Below are 21562 nucleotides of genomic sequence, written 5' to 3' on the forward strand. Positions count from 1 at the left end.
CAAATATCATAAGATAGAAAATATATATATATATTTTAAAAAAAGCCAAACATCTATACATGAAATCTTTACAAAGCAATCTCTATACAGTGCAATATCATTTTGAAAAAAAAAGTATTAATTCTGTAAAACTTATTGTTAGAACAGATCTGGACGGCAAGTTGTGGCCGTGATGTGATAGGACTCGAATTACACAACGTTACTTTTATCTCCTTATTAGGCTGCATTCACACCACGTTTTTGCAATAAAGTTCCCGTATACGTTTTCAATTTGAAAACTGTACGGAACCGTAGTGAAAACTGTATGCCAAACGAAGCGTTGTGTCCGTTTTGCATCCTGTACGGTTTTGTCAGATTTTTTCCCGTATCCAAAACCGTAGCCTACCACGGCTTTTGGTCCGGGTGAAAAAAACGCATTGAAACGTATACGTTTTTTTTAACATGGAAGTCAATGGGAACCATACAGAACTGTATGTGCGTACGGTTCCATCCAGTTTTCACCATACGGTTTTTGACTTTGCACAGTTTTTTCTTGGAATTTCAATCAAACAAGTGAAACTTTATTCATAATGGAGTGAAAAGTTAAAAACATATAAGTTTTTTTTCTTACAAAACGGATGCAACCGGACATCATTTTTGAATCCGTATACGGATTAAAATTTGTACACAGGTTTTGATACAGTTTAGTCAGGTTTTGAGGAATCCGTTTTTATCAAAAACCTGATATGGGAAACTGTATTGAAAAACGTGGTGTAAAACCAGCCTTACTATAGCTGAATTTTCATGTGTAATACTGCGGAAGAATTCCGCCACAAATTCCGCTGTAATTTACTGCAAATCAATTTGAATGGGATTCCACATTCCCATTCAGAAAGCAGAATTTCTGTAGTGAGCATTCCGTCGCGGAAATTCTGCTTTCCGTAAAAATAGAAGACCAGTCTTAAATTTTGCAGGATTCCACGGCGGAATGCCATTGGCGACGATGGGGCTCGAATTTCAGAGGAATTCTTTTCTCTGAGCACATGGAAATTCCGATGGAATTCTGCAATAATGCCGGAATAATGCCGTCACATGATTGTTGGCTGCAACATTTGGGGCTGATAATAGGACGACAATCTACGCATTAGTGTATGTAGTGGGGGATACACTTTCCTCAAGCCTGGGCTTGATTAAAACCAATGTATATGTGTATAAAATATATATATATATATATGATTATATAAATATATATACATATAGAATAATGTAGATCCAGTGAGTTAGATTAAATTAAAGCCATTTATTAATACAACAATAGTGATATTTCTTGTGGTGTCACTACTGTATTAATAAATTGTTTTAATTTAAAGGGGTATTCCGGGCAAAAACATTTTATAAGATGTCTGATTTCGGGGACCCCCGCAATCTCCCTCATTCTATGCGGGAGCTGCTTCTCCAGTTTCGGAAACCTCCAGGACTGAGGACGTGACATCACGTCACGCCCCCTTCATTCATGTCTATGGGAGGGGGCTCGATGGCCGTCACGCCCCCTTCCACAGACAAGAATGGAGGGGGCGTGGTGTGACGCCACATCCCCGGTCCCGGAGGTTTCCGAAACTGGAGAAGCAGCTCCCGCATAGAGTGCGGGTGCTGCATGGAGATTGCGGGGGCCCCAGCGTCGGGTGCCCCGCGATCAGACATCTTATCCCCTATCCTTTGGATAGGGGATAAAATGTTTTTGCCCGGAATACCCCTTTAATCTAACTCACTGGGTCTACATTATTTTATATGTATATATATTTATATATATATTTATATAATCATATATATTTTTTATACACCTATACATGGGTTTTAATATGGCCCAGACTTGAGGAAAGTGTACCTACCCCCACTACATACATTGTTTGCAAGTTGTATGGGATACACAACCTTTTCACATTAGTACTCGTCTGGCAACAATTCTGTTATCCCTATTGTCTGGTTGTAGCTACCTACACACGTTTAATGTTGTAGCTACCTACACACAAGCATTTCAAATTCAACATGCCTGATCCCTTCCTTTTCTTTCCAGAGAGATGTCCTCCAAAAACCAGCAGAGTAATACAGGCGCTGAGACCAAAGTAAAAGCAAGGATTCTTTATTCCCACAATGCAACGCGTTTCGCGGAAGTTGTGCTTCTTCAGGCTGAAGAAGCGGAGCTTCCGCGAAACGCGTTGCATTGTTTGACTAAAGAATCCTTGCTTTTACTTTACTTGCTGGTTTTTGGAGGACATCTCTCTGTATTGTTACCTTGTTGGCATGGAGTGGCTGCAGAGACCCATCATTGTTTAAACCCTTTTCCATGGTTGTACTCGGAAGGAGTACAACTTATTCTGGTAAACGCAGTTCACACCTTGCGTTATCCATAGATATCACACTACGGTGCGCATCCTGTTGTCTTTTTTTTTTTTTTTTGACATCTTGACATCCTTTTCTTGACATCTTTAATGATGGCGGGGAGTCACCATATGCATAAGATCGGTGTTTCCCAACCAGGGTGCCTCCAGCTGTTGTAAAACTTAACTCACAAAGAGTCATCCTCCAGCACACAGAAGCGGGAAAAAAAAATCTGTGGAGGAAACCTCTAGGACAGTGTTTCCCAACCAGTGTACCTCCAGCTGTAGCAAAACTACAACCCCCAGCATGCCCGGACAGCCGTTGGCTGTCCGGGCATGTTGGGAGTTGTAGTTTTGCAACAGCTGGAGGTACACTGGTTGGGAAACCCTACACTAGATGGGCGGTCGGCTCTGCTGGAATCATCAGGTTTCGCTGACGTGTGTATGAAATTACACCCACTGGATGGTACTAGGCGAGAACACCCCGTGACTTGATGCCTCTAAGCTCTGTACATTCAGAGCCTTATGGGAGGGTTTGCCGCTGTACCTCTTGTGAATGGCGGCCGACAGAGACTCCAACAAGGCGTGAAGCTCATGGAGGCCGATGACTTGGGCGGACAGGCCTTTGTTCACTTGACTTGATGACGAGTTGAGGTCATTCAGACACGTAAGAATCGCCGACGCGTTTACGTCCGAACCTGCGAGAGGAGTTCACAAAATTATCTCAGACACATGGGATAGAAACGTCAGCGAGGTGGACTGTAAGGTTATGTTCACACCTGGCACATTTTCTGCTGTGTAATTCCCTGAGGCTTTCTGCGGATTTGCTGTAAAACATTTTCCTGCAGAAAACCTGTAACGTATGACCCTAACCTTAACAATACTTAAAGGGGTACTCCGGTGGAAAAAAATTAAGATCAACTGGTGCCAGAAAGTTAAACAGATTTGTAAATTACTTCTATTAAAAAATCTTAATTCTTCCATTCTTCCATTCTTCTTATCAGCTGCTGTTTACTACAGAGAAAGTTTTTTTCTTTTTGAATTTCTTTTCTGTCTGTCCACAGTGCTCTCTGCTGACACCTCTGTCCATGTCAGGAACTGTCCAGAGCAGGAGAGGTTTGCTATGGGGATTTTCTCCTGCTCTGGACAGTTCCGGACATGGACAGAGGTGTCAGCAGAGAGCACCGTGGTCAGACAGAAAAGAAATTCAAAAAGAAAAGAACTTTCTCTGTAGTATACAGCAGCTGATAAGTACTGGAAGAATTAAGATTTTTTAATAGAAGTGATTTACAAATCTGTTTAACTTTCCGGCGGCACCAGTTGATTTAAAATAAATTGTTTTCCCCCGGAGTACCCCTTTAAATGGGCACTGTCATTAAAATTGTATATTTTTTTGCATATGATACAACAGGTAAAATAAGATTTGTAATTTACTCCCTGTAAAATGGTCACTTTCATGGCCTTATAAATCTGGCCACTAGAGGTCTCCCTTCTGGACTTTGGTCTTTTCACTGCCTACGGTCAGACTGCACTTTCCTGAGCTTGGTCTCCTGCCAGTCCAGCAGGAGACAAAAGTTTGTGCTTTTGGGCAGACAGAATGTGGTCTGGACCAGAAGGGAGACCCCTAGTGGCCAGATTTATAAGGCCATTAAAGTGAAATAAAAAGATATTTTATACAGATTAAATAGGGAGTAAATTACAAATCCTATTTGTTTTGACTGCTGTATTATAGGCCAAAACATAATTTTAATGACAGTGCTCATTTAAAAAGGAACCGGTTGTCAGTTTTATTGTACCCAAACAGTGGAGAACATAAAACTGATGCAGCAGCAGGATGCCAGGACATTATTAAAGGATTGAAAAACATAGAAAATGTCTTTAGAAACAGCACCACCTCTGTCCTCAGACTGTGTGTAGTATTGCAGCTCCGTTCCATAGAAATGAATGGAGCCAAGTTATAATACCACACGCAGTAGGGGTGCTGCTGTTTTTGGAAGAAATAATTTTTTAATTCCGTTTGAAAGGAACCTGTCATCAGATTTATGGTGCCCAAAGAGATTCCGGGACATTATATTTATTACTTTAAGACACCCGGGCATTTCAGAGGAATCTTAGTTTAAAAATGCAGACAGGACCTGAGTATCTCGTCGGCAGGTCCTGGTGGCCGCTCTCCACCCCCTTAGCAGTAAGTGACAGGTCTCTTCCTATACACATTTAGGGAAAGGGGGCACTACTCAGGGCAGCCGGGTGGAAAGCTGTGATTAGTTACCCGGGTCCCGGCAGCATTTTTAAAGGGGTACTCTGCTGTTCAGCATTTGGAACAAACTGTTCCAAACGCTGGAGGTGGCACCTGGAGCTTGTGACGTCATAGCCCCGCCCCCTCATGACGCCACGCCCCGCGGGATAGGGGATAAGATGTCTAGGGGAGGAGTACCCCTTTAAGGGCAGGGTCATATGGGGAAGGGTGGGCCTAATCCGCAGCGTGTGTGTCTTTAAGCAGTCACAAGAGAGACTCCAAGGCGAACTCCCGACTAAGGGCGGGGTATCTCTGTGTGTCTGCTCGTAGTGGTCGACTTCCCGCTGTAGAAATAAGCCGCTACGAGCGGACACTCAGAGCTACCTGGCCGCAGCTGGGAGCTCGCCGCGCAGTCTCTTGTGACGGTCTTTAAATACGCTGCGGTCCGCTCCGTGTGACTGTGCCCTAAGATTTTCCAGGAGTTTGACAAAATATAAGACATTTACTCAAATTTTAAACGGACGAAAAAATATCATAATTTTACCAGTGATCTGAGAACAAAAGCACGTAATTAAATACATCCAATAAAAAATAAAATAAATAAAAATGATTGATCCATTAGAGCTGGGCGTTATGACCAAATATGTGTATCACGGTATTTTTGTAACTTATGGCGGTTCCACAGCATATAACGGTATTTCTTTCACCCCCACCCCAAATCATGTGACCCGCGAGCGCTCTTCTGCTCCCCCCCAAATCATGTTACCCGCCAGCGCTGTTCTACTCCCCCCACCAAATCATGTGACCCGCCAGCACTGTTCTGCTCCCCCCCCCACCAAATCATGTTACCTGCTTGCGCTGTTCTGTTCCCCCCCAATTAATTATCAGCCCAGCGGGGTACTACTCACATGTGTCACTCGCAAGCACTGCCCTCCTCCTCTTTGTTGGGAGCCACCGGCGCTGTAACTCTATATTGTACGCCAGTGGTCTCCAACCTGCGGACTACAACTCACAGCATGCCCGGATAGCCAACGACTCTGGCCGGCTTCTTACATGACAGTGGGCTCAGCCTATCACTGGCCGGGGCGGGACATCGCTGCGGCCGGTGATAGGCTGACGGCTGTCCGACGTTCCCGTCCCCAGCGTAAGGCCGACGTAAGTAAGTTAAAGTTTATTTTCTGTATCTTTTGCAGGCCGGGCATAGGGATACTGCGTACAGCAGTGGTCTCAAACCTGCGGACCTCCAGCTGTTGCAAAACTACAACTCCCAGCATGCCCGGACAGCCGGCGGCTCCCAACAAAGAGGAGGAGGGCAGTGCTTGCGGGTGACACATATGAGTAGTACCCCGCTGGGCTGATAATTAATTGGGGGGGGGGGGGGGGGACAGAACAGTGCTCGCAGGTAACATGATTTGGGGGGGGGGTAGCAGAACAGTGCTGGCGGGTCACGTATGATTAGTTCCCCGATGTGGGGACAGCGCTGCGCTGGGCTGATAATTCATTCCCAAGGGGGAGGGGCCAAACCGGTATTACGGTATGGGAAAAATTCATATCGTGCAGCCCAAAAATTTCGGTATTCGGTATGAACCAGTATAACGCCCAGCCCTATGATCCATGCATGGTGTACGGGAGCTGCCAATACAGTGCTGGGCGCATGTTCAACCCACCCCTCTGTACGCAATCAGACACTTATCCCCTATACTTTGGGTAAACAGTCTTCACCTTTTAATATAGAAACAACATTATGTCGCAGAAGGTCAATGCTATTCGTGATTTGGCGCAGCCCTGCGCTCAGGGAGCTCCGAACACTAAAGGATGCGTCTTTCACCAGGCGGTCAGAGATTTGCTGGAGAAGTTTAAGAAGAAAATTAAAAATGTTAGTGGAACACAATACAGACAAAACAAAGATGGCTACATGTAGGTTTGCACATAATATTGGAAATCTACTAAAAGAGAATCTGTCCGCTGTATTTGCTGCTAAGAGCTGCAGACACCATTGGATAGATGTTAGGGCAGTGTTTTCCAATGAGGGTGCCTCCAGCTGTTGCAAAACTACAACTCCCAGAATGCCCGGACAGCCAAAGGCTGTCCGGGCATGCTGGGAGTTGTAGTTTTGCAACATCTGGAGGCACCCTAGTTGGGAAATACTGGGTTAGGGTATAAAAGCAAACTGTACCTTTCCTGGAGCTGATGGTGTTTGCCAAACTTGTAAAATATTATTTATTCCTCAGCCAAGTGTCAATGAGGCGGGACCAAGATGCTCAAGTGCCACAACCTGGCACACCTCCTTGCTCACTCTCACCTCCAAGCCCCTTATTGACTAATAAGTAGCGATGAGCAGCAGGGGCGATATTCAATTCACGATATTTGCCAATATATGGACGAATATTCGTCCTATATTTGCGAAATTCGCATATTCGCTGTGGTTTTTTTCATGCGCAAATTCGTAATGAAATTCACATAGTGCGCATGCGCAATTATATCTTTCACCTAAAAGACGGGAGGGATCAGTGTCCTCTGACTGAAAGTGCCGATATTGGTGAATATTTGCAAATATTTGCATATTCGCGAATATTCGCATATATTCGCATATGCGCAAAAAAAAAAATGAATATTCGTCATTACGAATATATATCACTATTTTCTAAATATTAGCGAAATCGCGAAGTGCCGATATTTGCGGTAAAAATTAGCATTTCGAATGTTCCCGCCTAACTCTCCATTTTGCTAAGAAAACCCCAAAAAAGGGGCATGGCCGTCAGGGAAAGGGGGTGTGGTCAACAAAAAGGGGCGTGTTCCCGACATTTTCACAAAAAAAAACAACATATTTACTAAGGTTTCCACAGGAAATGTGGTGGAAAACCCTACAGCTCAGAGCAGGTGTAAAAAAAAAAAAAAAAAGCAAAATGTAGGGAAAATTGGAAAATGTAGGGAAACCTTAGTAAATACCATGGAAAATAAATTGTAGGGAATTAAAACCCACAAAGAAAACTACACAACACTCTTAGTCCATAAGGGCCAATATGTGTAGGAAAAGGCAATAAAAGAAAAGTGTAGTGTCACAGACCAATTGCTAAAACTGCTTGATATACATAGCCCTGTACGTCAGAGAAAGAGGGGGTGGGGGGTGAGGTGATTCCCTTTAAGGCATACCTGTACTTTTAAAAGAAATGCAAAAACCTAGCTGATTTTGTTACATTAACCCTTTAGAGTGGTGATTTTAGTGCTCTTTATGCTGTTATTGATCCACTGACAGTTCCCTCCACGGTGCACAGCTATTTCTAATTCTCTCCATTTCAGGGGGTGGGATCAGAGCTGAGCTGTTTGCCAATAGTACTCACACAGTAACTTCCTACCTTAGTTGTCTGACACATCACTGCCTAAACACCTATTCCTTACTGCTTTGCCATCACATAAGGCTAGTGAAAGTGCCCTGAAATGAACAGTCTCGTATTGTGCTGGGGATAATTTACAGTACTGTACTATAGATGGAATGTGGTGGAGGAAAGCAGGGTTATTGATGCTATGTGAGCTGAAAGGAAGCAAATAGTAGTAGTAGTAGATCACAGCAAAGAAGGGGGTCACATGACAAATGCATTGAACTTCTGATAATGAAGAGGATTGAAGGGTGGGGGATTACATTAGGAGTCAGCACTGTGTAAATACTATGAACACATGTATTTACATAAGGCACAGCTGTATAGAACTTTATGGGAGGTAGGTGATAAGTGGGAGGGCTCGATTGTACCTTTCAGGCAGACTGTAGTCCTTCTGGAGGAAGCAGACAAGCTCAACAATGCTTTTACACACTCCACCTCCTCCTAAATATATCACTAGCTAATCCCTGCCACCACTTCCTGTGTTCAGTCCTGGTCTTTTTGCTACCAGAGACAGACTGAGCCTAACAACAGGCTGTGGACAGCAGTTTACAGGGAAGTGAGACACAGTATCTAAGACATTCAGGATTTTTTTTCTGGGTTGAGATGTCATTTTTGGTTAAGGACATGATTTACAAATATTATACAGAACACATAGGCTATAAAGTGAAGGGATACATTCACTGAACACACATTATATATATTTATTAGCATTATTATTAATAATAATAATAAAAAGGAAGTCATACCTTTTTACAGGAGGCTAGACTGTTCTGAATGAAAGAAGATAATGTTCTGGAATTCTTCTTTATCTCTTCAAGAACCTAGAAAATAGTACAAGGCGTTCTGAATAAAGTTTAACCCCTTAAGGACCAGGCCCATTTTGTACGTCCTGGTGAGGTGGTACTTAACGCACCAGGACGTACATTTACGTCCTAAGCATAACCGCGGGCATCGGAGCGATGCCCGTTTCATGCGCGGCTGATCCCGGCTGCTGATCGCAGCCAGGGACCCGCCGGCAATGGCCGACGCCCGCGATTAACCCCTCAGGTGCCGGGATCAATACAGATCCCGGCATCTGCGGGAGTTCGCGATTTAAATGAACGATCGGATCGCCCGCAGCGCTGCTGCGGGGATCCGATCATTCATAACGCCGCACGGAGGTCCCCTCTCCTTCCTCCGTGCGGCTCCCGGCGTCTCCTGCTCTGGTCTGTGATCGAGCAGACCAGAGCAGGAGATGACCGATAATACTGATCTGTTCTATGTCCTATACATAGAACAGATCAGTATTAGCAATCATGGTATTGCTATGAATAGTCCCCTATGGGGACTATTCAAGTGTAAAAAAAAAATGTAAAAAAATGTAAAAGTAAAAGTAAAAAAAAAAGTGAAAAATCCCCTCCCCCAATAAAAAAGTAAAACGTCCGTTTTTTCCTATTTTACCCCCAAAAAGCGTAAAAAACATTTTTTATAGACATATTTGGTATCGCCGCGTGCGTAAATGTCCGAACTATTAAAATAAAATGTTAATGATCCCGTACGGTGAACCGCGTGAATGAAAAAAAATTAAAAAAGTCCAAAATTCCTACTTTTTTAATACATTTTATAAAAAAAAAATTATAAAAAGTGTATTAAAAGTTTTTTATATGCAAATGTGGTATCAAAAAAAAGTACAGATCATGGCGCAAAAAATGAGCCCCCATACCGCCACTTATACGGAAAAATAAAAAAGTTAGAGGTCATCAAAATAAAGGGATTATAAACGTACTAATTTGGTTAAAAAGTTTGTGATTTTTTTTAAGCGCAACAATAATATAAAAGTATATAATAATGGGTATCATTTTAATCGTATTGACCCTCAGAATAAAGAACACATGTCATTTTTACCATAAATTGTACGGCGTGAAAACAAAACCTTCCAAAATTTGCAAAATTGCGTTTTTCGTTTTAATTTCCCCACAAAAATAGTGTTTTTTGGTTGCGCCATACATTTTATGATATAATGAGTGATGTCATTACAAAGGACAACTGGTCACGCAAAAAATAAGCCCTCATACTAGTCTGTGGATGAAAATATAAAAGAGTTATGATTTTTAGAAGGCGAGGCGGAAAAAATGAAAACGTAAAAATTAAATTGTCTGAGTCCTTAAGGCCAAAATGGGCTGAGTCCTTGAGGGGTTAAAGGGGTACTCCGCCCTAGACATCTTATCCCCTATCGAATGGATAGGGAATAAGATGTCAGATGGCCACGGTCCCGCTGCTGGGGATCCCTGGGATCCCCGCTGCGGCACCCCGCTATCATTACAGCACAGAACAAGTTCGCTCTGCACGTAATGACGGGCAATACAGGGGCCGGAGCATCGTTACGTCACGGCTCCGCCCCTCGTGACGTCACGGCCCGCCCATTTCAATACAAGTCTATGGGAGGGAGGTGTGGCAGTTGTCACGCCCCCTGCCATAGACTTGCATTAAGGGGACGGGCCGTGATGTCACGAGGGGCAGAGCCATGACGTCACACTGCTCCGTCCCCTGTATCGCCCGTCATTACGCACAGAGTGAACTTGCTCTGTGCTGTAATGATAGCGGGGTGCCGCAGCGGGGATCCCAGGGCTCCCCAGCAGCGGGACCGCGGCCATCTGACATCTTATCCCCTATCCTTTCGATAGGGGATAAGATGTCTAGGGGCGGAGTACCCCTTTAAGGACCAGACCGATTTTATTTTTGCATTTTTGTTTTTTTCTCCTCGCCTTCTAAAAATCATAACTCTCTTATATTTCCATCCACAGACCCATATTAGAGCTTCTTTTTTTGGGTCACCAATTGTACTTTGTAACTACATCACTTATTTTACCATAAAATGTACGGCGCAACCAAACAAATATTATTTATGTGGGAAAATTGAAAAGGTTTCCCGCTGTACACTTTCCGGTAAAAATGACATGTTTTCTTTATTCTGTGGGTCAATACGATAAAAATGATACCCATGTTATATGCCTTTCTATAATTGTACCGCTTAAAAAAAATCTCAAACCATTTTAACAAAATTAGTATGTTAGAAATTGCCCTATTTTGACCACCTATAACTTTCTCATTTTTCCGTATATGGAGCGATATGAGGGCTCATATTTTGAGCCATGATCTGTAGTTTTTATCAGTAACACTTTTGCTTAGGTTTTACTTTTTATGAATAAAAAAAAAAAAATTTTGGGAATAAAATGTGACAAAAAAGCAGCAATTTTGGACTTTATTTTTTTACATTTACGTCGTTCGCCCTACGGGATAATTAACAATATGTTTTAATAGTTCAGACTTTTATGCACGCGGCGATACCAAATATGTGTATTAATTCTTTTTTTTACGCTTTTTGGGGGGTAAAATGGGAAAAACGGCCGTTTAACTTTTTATTGGGGGAGGGGATTTTTCAAATTTTTTAACTTTTTCATTTTACATTTTTTTCCTTTTTTTTATTTATTTTTTTTTACACTTTTTATGTCCTCATAGAGGACTATTCATAGCAATCATTTGATTGCTAATACTGTTCAGTGCTATGTATAGGACACAGCACTGCTCAGTATTATCGGTGATCTTCTGCTCTGGTCTGCTCGATCTCAGACCAGAGCAGAAGACCCTGGGAGACGGACGGAGCAAGGTAAAGGGACCTCCGTCCGCCATGCTGGATGATCGGATCGCCGTGGCAGCGCTGCGGCTGATCCGATCATCCATTCAAAGTACCGCACTGCCGCAGACGCCGTGATCTGTATTGATCACGGCATCTGAGGGGTTAATGGCGGACATCCGCTCGATCGCGGATGTCCGCCATTACTGGTGAGTCCCTGACTGCTGATAGCAGCCGGGACCTGCCGGGCATGACGCGACACCGCTCCGATGCTCGCGATCATGTCGGCGCGTAAATGTATGTCATGGTGCGCTAAGTACCACATCATCATGACGTACATTTATGTCCATTGTCGTTAAGGGGTTAAAGTACAGAGATTCAGAGTAAATAAATCTCGCCATAGACTTTAGCTAGCCGACCGTCAAATGCGGTAAACGGACGTAGGGTAAGTAACGCAATGTATTTACATAGTAAAGCTGGTAATACACTTTCAATAGCTGCCAGACGAATGCTTGTTCAGGTTGACAGCTATTCCTCAAGACTTTTTTCCCAGTACACAAGCACACTCAGCTCGTGAGAGCATGCATGTGTTCTGGATGTGCCAAGCTGGTAAAGAAAACTGGTATTGAGTGAAATTTCCCATGAGGTTTGCTGTAATGTCCACATACCTTATCATACACAGAGCATCTCTCCAGATCTGTCTGCATGGTGTTAGATGCTTGTATCCCACTGTCCATCAGACTCTCTAATCCGAAATACATTCCTGTGTAAAGTAAATCCCCGATAGATTTCTGAAAGAAGAAGAATTTGGCTATAAGAGCTGTGTTTCCTATATTCCACATAAACAGGTGAACATACTACACCCCATATAGGTCAGAGTTTCCCAACCAGAGTGCCTCCAGCTGTTGCAAAACTACAACTCCAAGCATGCCCGGACAGCCTTTTTATGATGAATCTCCCATTTTATATATAGAATTCAATCAGAGTTTAATTAAAGGGGTACTCCGGCCCTAAGACATCTTATCCCTTATCCAAAGGAAAGGGGATAAGATGTCTGACCGCGTGGGTCCCGCCGCTGGGGACCCCTGCAATCTTGCATTTGGCACCCACCTCTTTGAGCTGCACGCCGCGCTGCCAGCTCACAAACTGCAGGGTGCCGACCACAGGGCCGGAGTATCGTGATGTCACGACTCCACCCCCATGTGACGTCATGCCCCCTCCCACTATGCAAGTCTATGGGAGGGGGCGTAGAGTATCACCAAGACAGTATGACCAGGGCCATAATGATAGTTTGGTCAAAGATTTTAAAGGGGTACTCCGGCCCTAAGACTCACCAAGTCAGTATGACCAGGGCCGTAATTATGGTTTGGTCAAAGATTTTAAAGGGGTACTCCGGCCTTAAGACTCACCAAGTCAGTATGACCAGGGCCATAATGGGTCAAAGATTTTAAAGGGGTACTCCGGCCCTAAGACTCACCAAGTCAGTATGACCAGGGCTGTAATGACATTTTGGTCAAAGATTTTTAAAGGGGTACTCCGGCCCTAAGACTCACCAAGTCAGTATGACCAGGGCCATAATGATAGTTTGGTCAAAGATTTTAAAGGGGTACTCCGGCCCCAAGACTCACCTAGTCAGTATGACCAGGGCCATAATGATAGTTCGGTCAAAAATTTTAAAGGGGTACTCCGGCCCTAAGACTCACCAAGTCAGTATGACCAGGGCTGTAATGGTAGTTTGGTCAAAGATTTTAAAGGGGTACTCCGGCCCTAAGACTCACCAAGTTAGTATGACCAGGGCCATAATGATAGTTTGGTGAAAGATTTTAAAGGGGTACTCCGGCCCTAAGACTCACCAGGTCAGTATGACCAGGGCCATAATTATCGTTTGGTGAAAGATTTTAAAGGGGTACTCCGGCCCTAAGGGCCTGAGTACCCCTTTAAAATCTTTGACCAAACTATCATTATGGCCCTGGTCATACTAACTTGGTGATACTCTGAGGACTGGTATTTTTTTTTCTCTCTTTTCTTCTATAGCCTCTATTCACACTTTTGTTTTAGATACAGTTTCAGTTAAAGGGGTACTCTGCTGCCCCAGCGTTCGGAACATTTTGTTCCAAACGCTTGAAGCGGGCAGCAGGGGGCCGTGGCCGCGACGTCACGCCCCCCTGCTGCCCGCTCCAAGTGTTCGGCACAAAATGTTCCGGACGCTGGGGCAGCAGAGTACCCCTTTAAATGAAACCGTACCTATACCAAAAGTGTGAATAGAGGCTATAGAAAAAAAAAAAAAAAAGAGAAAAAAAATACCAGTCCTCGTGACGTCACACCGCACCCCCTCAATGCAAGTCTCCCATAGATGTGGTGTAGTGACCTCACGACCCCCGCCGCCCACACCCAGAGTTCTAAACGAACGCTGGGTGCTGTACAGAGATCGCGGGGGTCCCAGCAGCTGGACCACCCTGATCAGACATCTTATCCCCTATCCTTTAGATAGAGGATAAGACGTCTAGGGGCGGAGTACCCCTTTAACCTCATTTATTTAATAGTGAGTTGCACCTGTTTTGTTGTTTTTTCTTAATATTAACATAAACATTTTTTTTTTATTGTGTTTTGGTTTATCGGTAACAGTACTATGTGCCAAAAACTGCAGTCACAAAAATGATACCAAACTCAAGAAATGGTATATCCCATTGTATTCACCTATTAATATAAAAAAAAATCTTTATTTATTTTTTTTTTTTGCTTGTGTAGATGTTCTACCTGGAGGCCATGGACCTCTGCAGACTCCTCTTCTGGTAGATGTAGTTCAGTGTCATTCAGGACAGCCAGGCTTCCAATGCTCTGCAGAATCTGCTCTGTCGTACGGTTGACTTTATCCTTTGCTTCTCTAACCATGGCCGATATATCTGAGCAAGAACCCTAAGAAGAATTATAAAGCTATTAGTGGCCGTAGTTTGTAAATATGATGAAAAAGAATATTACATTACTAGGAAATATAACTGGGGGCGACCCATATAAATGCTGCAACCTATAAGAACCAGACAGACATTAAAGGAGTTATCCAGGAACAGAATTTTTTTTTTTTTTTTCTTAAAACAGCGCCACCTCTGTCGTCAGGGTGAGTGTGGAATTACAACTTGACTCAGTTCACTTCCAAAAGGACTAAGGTGTAATATCACAAAAAAACCTGTGGACAGAGGTGGTGCTGGTTTTTGAAGAAATCGTCTCTGTTTTCTATTCCCGGATAATATCAGGAAATATTACTTTATTGAGTAGTGGATGTATGGAATATCCTTCCTGCAGAAGAGGTATTTGCAAATACAGTGAAGGAGTTTAAGCATGCATGGGATAGGTATAAGGCTATCCTTCATATAAGATATGGATAGGCATAAGGCTATCCTTCATATAAGATAGGGATAGGTATAAGGCTGTCCTTCATATAAGATAGAGATAGGTATAAGGCTATCCTTCATATAAGAGAGAAATAGGTATAAGGCTATTCTTCATATAAGATAGGGATAGGTATAAGGCTATCCTTCATATAAGATAGGGATAGGTATAAGGCTATCCTTCATATAAGATAGGGATAGGTATAAGGCTGTCCTTCATATAAGATAGAGATAGGTATAAGGCTATCCTTCATATAAGAGAGAAATAGGCATAAGGCTATTCTTCATATAAGATAGGGATAGGTATAAGGCTATTCTTCATATAAGATAGGGATAGGTATAAGGCTATCCTTCATATAAGATATGGATAGGCATAAGGCTATCCTTTATATAAGATAGAGATAGGTATAAGGCTATCCTTCATATAAGAGAGAAATAGGCATAAGGCTATCCTTCATATAAGATAGGGATAGGTACAACGCTATCCTTCATATAAGATAGGGATGGACATAAGGCTATCCTTTATATAAGATAGGGATAGGTATAAGGCTATTCTTCATATAAGATAGGGATATATAAGGCTATCCTTCATATTAGAGATAGGCATAAGGCTGTCCTTTATATAAGATAGAGATAGGAATAAGGTTATCCTTCATATAAGATAGGGATAGGTATAAGTCTATCCTTCATATAAGATAGGAAAAGACATAAGGCTATCCTTCATATAAGATAGACATAGGAATAAGGTTATCCTTCATATAAGATAGGGATAGGCATAAGGATATCCTTCATATAAGATAGTGATAGGCATAAGGCTATCCTTCATATAAGATAGGGCCAGGCATAAGGCTATCCTTCATATAAGATAGGGCCAGGCATAAGGCTATGCTTCATATAAGATAGAGATAAGCATAAGGCTATCCTTCATATAAGATAGAGATAGGAATAAGGCTATCCTTCATATAAGATAGGCATAGGTATAAGGCTATCCTTCATATAAGATAGGCATAAGCATAAGGCTATCTTTCATATAAGATAGGGATAGGTATAAGGCTATTCTTCATATAAGATAGGGATAGGAATAAGGCTTTCCTTCATATAAGATAGGGATAGACATAAGGCTATTCTTCATATAACATAGAGATAGGCATAAGGCTATCTTTCATATAACATAGGGATAGGCATAAGGCTATCCTTCATATAAGATAGGGATAGGAATAAGGCTATCCTTCATATAAGATAGGCATAAGTATAAGGCTATCATTCATATAAGATAGGCATAAGCATAAGGCTATCCTTCATATAAGATAGAGATAGGTATAAGGCTATCCTTCATATAAGATAGAGATAGGTATAAGACTATCCTTCATATAAGATAGGCATAAGCATAAGGCTATCTTTCATACAAGATAGGTATAAGGCTATCCTTCATATAAGATAGGGATAGGTATAAGGCAGGGATAGGTATAAGGCTATCCTTCATATAAGATAGAGATAGGCATAAGGCTTTCCTTCATATAAGATAGAGATAGGCATAAGGCTATCCTTCATATAAGATAAGGCCAGGGACTATTGATAGTATTCAGAATATTGGGCAGACTAGATGGGCCAAATCTGCCGACACATGTTTCTATAAGATCACCTGTAGGAGCAGCTGCAAGTATCCTCCCAACTTCTTAACACACAGTACCACGTTGTCGGCGAGTCGGGAAGTCGCCTGGTTTTCGGGTAGGTTGTCCAGCCAATGTTTGCTTAACGCGACGAGCTGCTGAAAGGCCGACGTCATTCGTACGCTCTGTAACTGGGCTGTGCGATTGACCAGGAACACTGGAAAGACAGCAAGACAAACAGATGGTAGAGATCAACACATAGCAACCAATCAGATCGCTTCTTTCATTTTACAGAGGCCTTTTCAAAAGTGAAAGAAGCGATCTGATTGGTTGCTATGGGCAACTTTTCCTCTGGACGGGTTTTGATAAATGTCACCTATGGTGTTAACAGGACTGTAAAATCTTTAGTACAAGACAATGGTCTCCAAACTGTAGCTGTCCAGATGCTGCAAAACTACAGCTCCCAGCATGCCCGGACAGCCAACGGCTGTCCGGGCATGCTGGGAGTTGTAGTTTTGCAGCATCTGGAGGGCCGTAGTTTGGAGATCCGCTGGTAGAAATAATAGGCCATCAATGCATGACCATGAGGGATTTACAACAGAGACCACCACTGATCTCTGGAGCGTCACATGTCAGAAGTTATAATCCGTGGGGGTCAGGGTGCTGAGTCCCCCCCCAACTAAGACTAAGAAGCAGAAGCGCTCAGATGCGCTCTGTTCCCTTTCCGCTCAGACCCGAGGTTACAAACCAGTATTTTCTAACTATGGTGCCTCCAGCTGTTGCAAAACTACAACTCCCATCATGCCCAGGCAGCCTCTGGCTGTCTGGGCATGCTGGGAGTTGTGGTTTTGCAACAGCTGGAGGCACCCTGGTTAGGAAACGCTGGCCCAGTCTCATAGTAAGACCTGTTCCACACAAGAACATGGTAGTATGTCCACATTACGGGGTGAATTACAGTCAGTACATCATCAGTCTTGCGCCCCTTATTTCTGTACAGTAAATACTGATGGCCTATTTTGTCGGAAATTGAATTACACATTGAAAACGAATGTAAAAAACTTCCGACACGTCCCTATAAAATAAATACAAAACCAAAGCGTCACCTAAATACATAATAGATGGAAACTAAGAACATTAAAGGGGTACTCTGCTGCTCAGCGTTTGGAACAAACTGTTCCGAACGATGGAGTCGGCGCCGGGAGCTTGTGACGTCATAGCCCCCCCCCCCCCCCCCCCCCCGTGATGTCACGCCCCGCCCGCCCTCAATGCAAGTCTATGGGAGGGACGCCCCCTCCCATAGACTTGCATTGAGGGGGCGGGGCGTGATGTCATGAGGGGGCGGGGCTATGATGTCACAAACTCCCGGCGCCAGCGTTCGGAACAGTTTGTTACAAACGCTGGCCAGCGGAATACCCCTTTAAGCACTCACAGGCATCTGTGCCGTCGTCATCCTGCTGTTCATAGGCCAGAGACAGCGCGTGGACCGCAGAGCACACCCCGCGTACACAGCCGATCACACTGTCCGCTATGCTGCTCTCATCCGTATGGCTCTGACCCAGGTGATCCAGGGCAGATCCTATTAGATCCTTACAGATCCCGGGAAGATGTGAATCCGTGGGGTTGGAGCAGACACTGCTGGACTTACTAAGGAAACTGCTGGACTTATTCATTAAACCTATAAAGATAAAAATAAGTATAAAATGACAATACAGTAAAATAAAAAATAAAAAAAGGCAACAACAGTCTATACTAAAGTAAAATAGGACATGAAAAAGGACCTGATGTATGTCCGGACTGTAGACTCTGGATAGGGTGGACTCGTATTTCATACAGGCATCCAGAAATCCTCTTGTTCTTCATGAGGCTTTTGCTCCTTTAAAAAGAAAGTGCAAACGTTACTGCGCGCAAAAGTTCTGCATCAGGTCACAACGAATCCACGTAACGTCTGTTGCACCGAAAGCGGAAATTACACGTTCCCCTTTGTGATCAAATAGGGCGAAAAACGTGCAAGAATTTATGTGCTTCGGTGATATCAGCCTGAATACCGCTGCTTGATTTTCAAGACCCTAAGACCTCGTTCACACGACGGAATTTCAGAGCGCAATCCGCCGGAAAAATTCAGCGAGAAAATTCCGTTGCAGCAGGGTTCCATTGCTTTCAATGTAATTCTGCTGCACTGTGAACATGGCAGAAACATCTGCCGGAGAAATCACGATTCCGGCCTCTACCGAAAGTCAATTCTTTAGTCGGAATCCGCTCAGAAATGCATTGCAGTCTATGGAGATGGCGCATTTCCGAGCGGCCCTAGCGTCGGCGGAACATGCTAATTTTCCGGTGTGTGAACAAGGGCCAAAGACTTAGGCCTTAAAGGGGTATTCCAGGATTTTTTTTATTTGACTATGCTACAGGGGCTGTACAGTTAGTGTAGTTCATAATATAGTGTCTGTATCTGTGTGTGATGGTTTTCTCCAATTCTTCTGTGATTTTTACCCCAATATTTATTTTACCAGCATAGAAAATGACTGTTGTCTCAGATTTTTCCCAGGTTGCAATGCGGCCGAGACCTGACTCACTAGTCAGCTGATGACAGGGAGCCTGTCTGCTTCAATGGGTGGAGGGAGAGAGATCAATCTGCAACTAATGCAACAGCTGTAGGCACCCTGATTGAAAACCACAGGTCTTTTGAATGGATGCAGCTCATTTATGTTTCAATGGGTGGGGTGGCTGATGTGTGGGAGGGAGGAAAATGGAATTATGGGATTGTAGTCAATAAAGAAAAACTCAAACAGGAAATACCAGTTCACAAAAAGCTAGCCACAGTGTTATGGTAATCTCACAACATGGCCATTTAGCCCCAAGACAAGCGCAGATCCTTCCTAAGCATGTCCATTACTGTCTGCCAGGTACGTACTAAAATCACCTTATGGTGGAGAACCCCTTTAAGCAGCTGCAAAAGGGATTAGTATACATTTCTGTTATATTCCCCCATATTTAGGATCTGGGACTATATTTTGGCTTCTAAATACTGATAACCCCCAATACTACTCAATGTACAATGTCAGTGTAGAGGAGTCTGGATGGAGTGGTGTCGTGCTTGCATCCTACTGCTTCATTCAAAGTCTATAGGGCTGTAAGGAGGAAAAACCTGAATATATGGCTTAGTTGGTTCTGTCGGCTCCATAAATATGACTAGAGTGGCAGAGTGACTGACTACTGCTCCATTCATACTCCTCCTTATAGCAACGAGAAGGAACAGAGAAGGCTGGCCCCTCAATACTAGTGGTTGGTGAGGGTCCCAGACAACGTACATGCATCACCTATTCTGTGGACAGTGAGATATATGTTTTTTAAGACATAGCCCAGTGTTTTCCAACCAGGGTGCCTCCAGCTGTTGCAAAACTACAACTCCCAGCATGCCCGGCCTGGCAGTTGTAGTTTTGCAACATCTGGAGGTCAGCAGGTTGGAGACCACTGCTCTAGACCATTGTCACTTGGCTAGAGAAGATGTCCACTGAGGTCACATGATGTCACAGTCCGCTGAGGTCACATGATGTCACAGTCCGCTGAGGTCACATGATGTCACAGTCCGCTGAGGTCACATGATGTCACAGTCCACTGAGGTCACATGATGTCACAGTCCGCTGAGGTCACATAATGTCACAGTCCACTGAGGTCACATGATGTTACAGTCCGCTGAGGTCACAAGATGTCACAGTCCACTGAGGTCACATGATGTCACAGTCCGCTGAGGTCACATGATGTCACAGTCCACTGTGGTCACATGATGTCACAGTCCACTGAGGTCACATGATGTTACAGTCCGCTGAGGTCACATGATGTCACAGTCCACTGAGGTCACATCATGTTACAGTCCACTGAGGTCACAAGATGTCACAGTCCACTGAGGTCACATGATGTCACAGTCCGCTGAGGTCACATGATGTCACAGTCCACTGTGGTCACAAGATGTCACAGTCCACTGAGGTCACAAGATGTCACAGTCAAATGAGATCACAAGATGTCATAGTCCACTAAGGTCACATGATGTCACAGTCCGCTGAGGTCACATGATGTCACAGTCCACTGAGGTCACAAGATGTCACAGTCCGCTGAGGTCACATGATGTCACAGTCCACTGAGGTCACATGATGTCACAGTCCACTGAGGTCACAAGATGTCACAGTCCACTGAGGTCACATGATGTCACAGTCCGCTGAGGTCACATGATGTCACAGTCCGCTGAGGTCACATGATGTCACAGTCCGCTGAGGTCACATGATGTCACAGTCCACTGAGGTCACAAGATGTCACAGTCCAATGAGATCACAAGATGTCATAGTCCACTAAGGTCACATGATGTCACAGTCCACTGAGGTCACATGATGTTATAGTCCAAAGCCCGGGAAAAGTTCTGGACTTCAATATCACTCCCACCTAACAATAAACTATCCACGACTGGACATCAACATTACAAGACCACAAAGGGCTGAAAGCTAAACACCCCCCCCCCCCCCCACCCTAAATTGACTCTATGGAGGGTCTGCCTCAATTTACCCCCAAAGTACCCAAATGGACAATACTGGCTGACTGTGGAGATGGGTCCAGGCACATTCTCATATAAGCCCATAGTGCGGATGGTCTCAATGATTTATACTAACACAATCACTTGGGATAAGGGATCATCACTGGTCTGTAAGATGACTGATCATCACTGGTCTCCTATAAGATGACAGATCATCACTGGTCTCCTATAAGATGACTGATCATCACTGGTCTCCTATAAGATGACAGATCATCACTGGTCTCCTATAAAATGACAGATCATCACTGATCTCCTATAAGATGACTGATCATCACTGGTCTCCTATAAGATGACAGATCATCACTGTTCTCCTATAAGATGACAGATCATCATTGATCTCCTACAAGGATGACAGATCATTACTGATCTCCTAAAAGATGACAGATAATCACTGGTCT

The 21562-nt window shown here is 43.6% G+C and overlaps 1 protein-coding gene across 1 annotated transcript in view; it reads right to left on the reverse strand.

Moving 5' to 3' along the window:
• Nucleotides 1-2728: 2728 nt before the first annotated feature.
• KIF14 (kinesin family member 14) overlaps nt 2729-21562 on the reverse strand; it is a 104535-nt gene continuing 85701 nt past the window's right edge. The window contains exons 27-30 of the mRNA XM_056523483.1: nt 12255-12377; nt 8720-8794; nt 6316-6439; nt 2729-3055 (exon numbers count right to left, since the gene is read on the reverse strand). Coding sequence (XP_056379458.1) covers nt 2808-3055; nt 6316-6439; nt 8720-8794; nt 12255-12377 — 570 coding nt within the window. The 3' untranslated portion in view covers nt 2729-2807. The remainder of the gene's footprint in view (nt 3056-6315; nt 6440-8719; nt 8795-12254; nt 12378-21562) is intronic.

This window comes from Hyla sarda, chromosome 6 (assembly GCF_029499605.1).
Source record: "Hyla sarda isolate aHylSar1 chromosome 6, aHylSar1.hap1, whole genome shotgun sequence".
Classification (NCBI taxonomy): Eukaryota; Metazoa; Chordata; class Amphibia; order Anura; family Hylidae; genus Hyla; species Hyla sarda.